The sequence below is a fragment of the Ylistrum balloti genome, unplaced genomic scaffold, assembly GCF_031769215.1.
Source record: "Ylistrum balloti isolate Yb309-2 unplaced genomic scaffold, AGI_CSIRO_Ybal_v1 Utg369672, whole genome shotgun sequence".
Taxonomy (NCBI): Eukaryota; Metazoa; Mollusca; class Bivalvia; order Pectinida; family Pectinidae; genus Ylistrum; species Ylistrum balloti.
The window spans coordinates 969,947-977,818 of record NW_026781917.1 but is presented as its reverse complement, the minus strand read 5'-3'; the positions used below and the strand labels follow the sequence as shown (position 1 = coordinate 977,818).

Genomic DNA, 7,872 nt, shown 5'->3' with positions numbered 1-7,872 from the left:
ATTGCATTGGCCGATGTGCAGGATACCGACTGGATGATGTGGTAGTTCTGACTGTTGACCTTACATTCGAATTTGGTGCTGTGAGCATACGGACAAAACCTGCACCTCTTACTGTTACATGTTTTGAAACAGTCAATTGCATGAGTGTGGGAAGTTGTTGGTAGCTTACCGCTCACCACCAGGTCTTTGATGTTTTTCGGTCTACGAAAAGCTAGTATTGGTGGTTCCGGGAAAATGCTCTGAAGTTTACTGGACGACAGTAGGATTTGCCAGTGTACACATGTTTGGACGGACTTGGTATTATTAGTGTAAATATACATACATTGATTTTCACAAGGAGTTTTCCTTATTTTAATTAAACAATTCCTTTTTTAGAGTGGGCCGAGATGTACCGGTAAACTCCTTTCCTCTGAGTGTGACACATTTTTTTGCACACCGATTATACATCCTGTGGCTCTACAGTGCACAACGTACCGAGATTTATATAAAGCATTTTTGATATTTGAATCAGCATCTTTTATACCACAAATTAAGATGCTTTTTAAGTCCCTTATGAAGGGCCTTCGGCGTCCATCGGCAGATGGGATTATCGAGACACCTAATTTTACACTACCGTTCTCGATTTTAGTTTATTACTTTGTATCTGTTTTTTTTTTTTTTTGTTCTACATGTATGTGATGTAATAGATGTGTCTTGATAAAGGGGAAGATTGCCGCGAAAATTAGACACTTCACTTTTTCATACCGTTGCTATTACACTACGCTTCCAACGAGCATTTATTTGTTAGGATCCAGTACCAATATTATACCATACCGTCTATATTGCTTACTAGATTCTATAAATATATAATTCACTCCGGGCATGATTATCTTGTTACTAGTGACATTTTTTATCCGGGATCTAGCTATGGCAGCCTACATTCTGAGACACATGCGATCATGCAGTTATGAACTGATTTCCTCTCGGTGTCAGATAACATGTTCAAATATCGCTAAAAATGTACCATGCATATTAAAACATCAGGGATTTCCATATGGTGTATCAAGACAAATTAGTTATTATCCAAGCGACAAACGACAAAATGGCTACCCTGTTACCATGAAGGTGTGGACTGATGAGGATTTACAAGTCCATTACAAAGTATGTCAGCAAATTATCGGCTCGAGAGGGAAACGGATAAAAAAACTGAAATCAAAAACTAAACTTAATTTTACAGTTACCGCCAACAAAGTAAGTGACCATTTACTGGTAAGTGGGACAAATGCCGAAGAAGTGAATATTGCAGTGGGAGAAATAAAAAACGAAATTGCAAGGATACGCGAATCTCTTCAAACAGAAGTTCTGTTTGAAAAAGTCTTCACAGATGATGATGCTGATATTCATAACAGCATATGTAAATTGTTTATTGGCAAAGGAGGACAAACATTCGACAAGTTCTTTAGAAAGACTGGTATTGATTTCCACGTTGACACCAAGGAACATGGATACATAACTGTATCAGGGAGTGAAGCAGTGATAAAGATCGCTGTGGAAAAAGTAAAGGAGGAAGTAGATAGAATAAGAACTGAAGTGATTGGACGTTTTAGTGAAAATGTGCCTACAGATCCAGATAATTCTGTCCATGCAGACATTTGTAGAATTTTCATTGGGAAAGACGGAGAAAACATCAAAAGATTGCTGAAGGAAACTGGAAATAAATTTGAAATATATTCCCACAGAGGTAACCAGTTCGTTGTCAGTGGGACTGATGGTGAGATGTTGAAGGATGTAGTTGAAAAAGTAAGAGAGGAAGTGGACAAAATCAGAAAGCATGTACGGAGGCAAACTGCGGTGACAAAACAGATATTTACAGACAAGGATGCTGATGTTCACCAGAGCATATTTTCAACAATTATTGGCAGGAATGGACAAAACCTTAAGACTTTGGAATTAGATTCTGAGGTTAATTTTGGTCAAAAATATGACCCAGAGCGAGGAGAGCATTTTCTAACCATCTCTGGAGTTAATGATGAAGTTGTAAAACAGACAGTTGAGACATTAACGGAGGAGGTGGAAACAGTAAGGAGATTTATTTTGAGCTCTGTCTCAAAAAAGGTTATCACTCCTGGGAATGATGAGGAATGTCAGAAGATATTTGCGAATATCATTGGCAAAAGTGGTGTGAACATTGAAAGATTGCGATTGGAGACTGGAACTCAATTTGATATTTATACAAGGAAAGGTGAAAATGCTTTGTATGTTGTTGTAACTGATGCTGAAGATTTAGGAAATGTAGCTGAAAAAGTGACACAGGAGGTTGACAGAATACTTCTTTTTCTACAGACACCCATCATAAAAAAGGTACCAACAGATACCAATGATTCTTTTCATAACAGGATTTGTAGAAAGCTAATTGGCACCAAAGGAAAGAATATCAAAAGACTGATATTAGAGTCTGGTCTCATTTTTGAACTTGATGTAACAGAAAAAGGTCATGTGCTGGTGTCCGGGACAGATGATGAAATGGTTAACTTGGCAGTAGAGAGAGTGAAACAGGAGGTGAAAAATATAAAGCACGCTTTCAATACCAGAATCACAGAGAGAGTGTACACAGATGAAGATTATGATTTTCATCAAAAGATTACTGGTGCCTTTCTAGGCACAAAAGGAGAAAACATCAAAAGATTAATGTCAGAAATTGGACATGAGGTTGAAATACAGGTTCATAAATTTAGAGTTGGTTATTTTCTTGTGCACGGCAGTGACTGCGCAGAGGTGATTTTAGCAGCTGATAAAGTCGCAAAAGAAATAAAAAGAATCAAGAAAGAGTTAGATTTAGACTAGGATATTGGACTTTGAAACACTTTAACTGAAATTCAATCACAGATAAACAGGTTATTATAATAGACATATTTTTTTTAAACACTGTTGATAACTTGGAGAATTTTGGGAAATTCTATATACCATTTTGGGGCTCGCCCACGTTTTTAGAAGCCTGGATATTTCCTAGCCAGAAGATATGTATGTCGGTGATAAAATTTATATACATTTCTTTGATGTGCTTGACTGTTAGCATGAAAGGCTTTTACAAGAATCCGTGATTGTTTGAAGTAACAGAACAAATTTTTCCTTCCCAAATACAAAAGTTACCAAAGTTGAAGGTAGGAGATGCAGTTGAAGTTACCAATATTCATGAACATGTTTTGTATAAAAACGGCAGTTGATGGGAAAAAAAAGAAAATTTAGATTTGGATGTTCCTTGGGACAGATCGATGTTGTGAAAGTAGTGAAATGATATACTAAGAAAAATTTATTTTTCAACAGTTCAAACATAGGGACCTTAATTTCCCATTCAAAGTTTAATCTAAAGATAATATAGATGTATCTGTCACAGAGATCATGAAAACACTTTATATTTTCTTTAGAAACAAATTCCTGTAGAGGCTTATCTGGTGTTAGCCAACATTACGGTTTACTTAGGGATGTAAACTGGAAATACTTGGAACATTTGACCATTGTTAACTCTACATGCATCCATCTTTTGGGGAACTACAGTAAAGTGTGTGTCAAAGAGCATAGTTCAAGGCCATGTTCAACTTGAAATAATCATTAGACACGTGAGTGGATGGTTTTTTGTATTAATTAACACTTCCACTATGGTGATAGCGAGTTGGAATATTAAATAATGTGAATTGATGATGTGTTGTGATGTTTTATTAGATACATGTACATTGTATAAAATGTTTGCAAATATATTAAAACATAAAATTGCACATTGTTGTTGGATAATTTAAATATAATTATTGTATTTCCTCATACAATATAATGGATATATATGTGTCAGCCTTTTGACAAAGTATATTCATTGTAGGTCTGCTCTTTAACTATTATATGAAATAGGAAAAGCCATTGGGAATTGGAATTAGATAAGACAAGGCCCAAATTAATCTATCCAAATATGGAAATTTAGCCTTAGATGATAATTATTTATCATGGTTTTCCATAATTTTGTCAGTAGTAGGTTGTGTAGTGAAAGTAGGAGGCTGTCCTGCCGTGTACGTGTAGTCGTGTACAGAACATTATTACGGAACTGGATTGGTGTAGGCGGCCAAATGATCAAAGTAGCCGGTCAAATTGGCCGGCGACCAGCTCTTATGGAAAACCCTGATTTATCTTACCTGGTCATGGGATTGCAAACAAAATAATCCAAATTCAAAAAGTGACATTTACTGAAAATGTACACAGTACTGTTATCAGTGAACACAAAAACTAAGTCACAGTACATGTTATATATGTACTTGGGGGAAAACCAGAAAATTGTACTGTTAGACAGAAAGGTGAATTAAAATTAGATATAGAATTAGACAGAATGACAGCTGACTGGCATTTTGTCAGTTGATTAGATGCAAACATGACTTCAGAAAAATAAAACAAAAATTATAATGAAAAAAAAATCCAGACCTGGTTCTACATATTATAATCCTAGCCTAGTACAGTTAATTAAATTGTTAATCATGCTCCCAGGGGATTAATTTGGGTATATACACTTGTGTTATGGTGAAATATCTAAAATAAAAAAAAGTAATTTTCATCTTTGATCTTACACAATTTAATCACAGTTTTGTGGCATAGCACATCTAATGAGGTTATAACTGTTTTAATGAGTACTGTAATTAGCTGGGGCCCAAATGAAGATTCCCTTCGCATTAACTAAGAGGCTAATAGTTACGATATTTGGCTGTTAGTTCTAGGGATAAATCTTAATTTTATGAAACAAAATGACCTTGACCGGTATTGAAGATCTAACAAGGGTCAAATTTATCAAAACATTAAAAACATCAACTGATGATACATAAAAAGTCCAATAATCTAGATATTTGGTCTGTAGGTATCTAGGGAAAAGCCACACAAAATGTGCTACAAAGTTTTAACTTTGATCATGGACATTGAATAGTCTGTGCTTTTATCTATATATTAAAAGTTAAAGTTCAAATTTGTCCAAACTTCCAAATAAGTTCTGTTTTACTAAAAGGCCTATATTCATATTTGGATGAAATACTCCAGGGATAAAGTACACCAAATTTTGCAAAATGAAATCGAATTTGTAACTACATTGAAATGACTTTCTCTGACTAACATGGAGGCCTAGGGCTAGGAAATTTTCCTGAATTGTTCTTGGGATGAAACTTGACCAAAACAATGACATTGATCCATATTTAAGGTCACCTGGGTTATTTCATTTAAACCTTTAAACAAATTATTCAGATTTACTGAAAGGCATAGAATCATATTTTGCTGTAGTTACCTGGGTTAAAAAAACTTGCAAAAAAAAATTCCTGTACATATTAAATTTGTGTTTTGATATATCTATCAGAGTTGCCTGTGGTAATAAATGAATTATGATAATGAAACAAAACTCGCTGCCTGTCTCAACTTGAGGGTTCCCCACTCAAGTCTATGTTGTCTTCAGTTCGATCACTGATTATCTTATTATACATTTAGGTTGAAGGAAAGCTCAATGCCGCTAATCAAATGCAATCCATATAATTCTAGTGTTCTCAGATACACAAGCACAAAATGTCACACACTCTCTGTATCATCATAAAAAGATGTACCAAGATATAACTGTTTAGTTAATAACCTGTCTTATTGGTAGGGTCAAGGATTAAAACCACAAAGAAATTATAGCCGAGACTAAACTTGAGTATTGATATACCTAATTTTGTATTTATAGTAAATAGTTAGTCTTGTAACAATATAACAATTTGAAATTACAGAATAACAGTTATAGTTAATAAAGTCTTTAACATGGTAAATTGGCTCAGAAGGTATTCCTTTTAACATCATATTCCATATGGGAATCGAAACAATCTTAGGCATTAGTTATCAACCCTAACAGCTTAATATTACCATTTAACAATGATGATGAATTACCAGTTTATATCCACCTATATTCAAACTAAAAAGATATGAGTCACTTTAGACAAAGATTAGGGAATTAACCTAGAAACTTAAGGAAATTGATCAATGCATCAATTTCTCTGTTGCAAGATCAATGCCAAATATCTTACAATCAATGCAAGGGAAGTAACTCTTACTGACACAGTGGTAACCGTCCAGTCGACGAATGATACATAATCCAATGCAGGGGGAGAGCTGTATATACTATCAATGCCTCCAAATCATCATATTTGGAGACAGGAGTAACCAAGTTACCAACAACAGTCATATTCTGTCACCGCTCTGCAACATAGTGCCAAAAATGAAAATCTACAGAAGCTACGATCTACTGCATGTTGCAACCTATTAATGCCAATTTGTTCTATTGTTGCTCAGGAACTGGTAGTAATTTTCCTTTTTCGTTTCTGAGTCGTTCTTTAAATATTCACAGAGACCGGTCAAACGTCATTGTCGTTTTATCGTAGGAACAGTATAATTGACTGAATGAACTACCAGGAAACGTTGTATCTGCTGGGAATGTTAATTCATTTACAAACAGACTAGATGATCATTGGAAACACCAAGAACTTTTCTTTAATTATAAAGCAACAATCCATAATTAGTCCAGTACCGGATTTATGTATTTTATTGTGTATTCATACTGTATTGTAATGAGTCTGGTATAGAGGACTAAGACAAGTCCTGAACCAGAAATACTTGACTTATCTTATCTTGAATCTGCTACCGTTTATTGACTACAAGTACGTACCAAATGTGTGATTTATCCCAACTAGAAATATTATAGTCTAATCTATCATTGTGAGAGGTTATATAATAAGCTATGACACAAACCAAAACTAAATATAGAGTTTTATTACCAGTATGGCGGCGATCACATACTGTGACACGCTTTATATAGGCAAAGTATGAAAATCTATATAAAATCGGCACATCCCTTTTCTGTGCTTAAGTACAACATCATCAGAGTAGAAAATATATACTCTTTCGATATAAACAGCTCTCAATTAGCAGTTTATAAAGGTTTTATCTATGCAGATGATACAACCTGACATGTAAATAGAGCTAACTCGTTGAATATTAATTGTAAACTACAAAATGATCTTAAGAATGTAATGAGGTGGTGTAATAATAGTAACCTGCGAATAAATCAACAAAAAAACTACCAGTATGTTTAATTTCCTCACGTCAGAAGTTTACAATCGAACCTCTTATAAACTTCGCTGTAGATGGGATTGATTATCAACAAAAAACAAAAACGGTTCTTGTTTTGATATAGATGAAAACTGAACATAAACATTGATTCCTACGTACAATGTTAGGTATATACAATGCAATGCTAGGAAACTTGTTACAAGGCCTACATTCTCCGGATGATCGTTTATACAATTACTTTTTGGGCAATGGTCTAACTAAAGAACAAATTCAATTTGTAAAAAGGTTACAAAAACATTCGAGTTATATCAAATAAACTTGACACCAATTAGGGGAAATTTAAGCAAAGTAATATTCTACCCTTTGAGCTTAGAGTTAAGTATCATACTCGCGAGTTAATTTGTAAGACTGTCAATAATATGGCGCCAGTACACAGTACCAATATATGTGATGATGTGTATCTTTTTAATTTGAGATCTACACCAAATACCGAGACTATTATTACCAAATTCCTAAAAAAAAGTCCTTTAGTTACTCTGGAGAAGTTATGTGGATTAACCTTCCAAATAAACTGAAATGTTCCAACAGCCTTTTGGTGTCAAAGAAAGATTTCAAAAATATAAAATTCTCCTCGTAGTGATACTAAATTTCTCGGGATGTTTTCTGTTAATATATATATATACCATTCTACTTTAATTTATTCTTCTCTCATGCCATTGTGTAAATATGGCGGGTGTTGGATAAATATAAGTGATATTCCACTAGTGGTATATGGCCTCC

The 7,872-nt window shown here is 34.3% G+C and overlaps 1 protein-coding gene across 1 annotated transcript; it reads left to right on the top strand.

The window, feature by feature from the left end:
• Positions 1-969: 969 nt before the first annotated feature.
• LOC132562973 (uncharacterized) lies at positions 970-3,675 on the top strand. Its single transcript, XM_060227744.1, has one exon. It carries the CDS (start codon positions 1,099-1,101, stop codon positions 2,821-2,823), a length of 1,725 nt encoding a protein of 574 aa, XP_060083727.1. The 5' UTR covers positions 970-1,098; the 3' UTR covers positions 2,824-3,675.
• Positions 3,676-7,872: the final 4,197 nt, after the last annotated feature.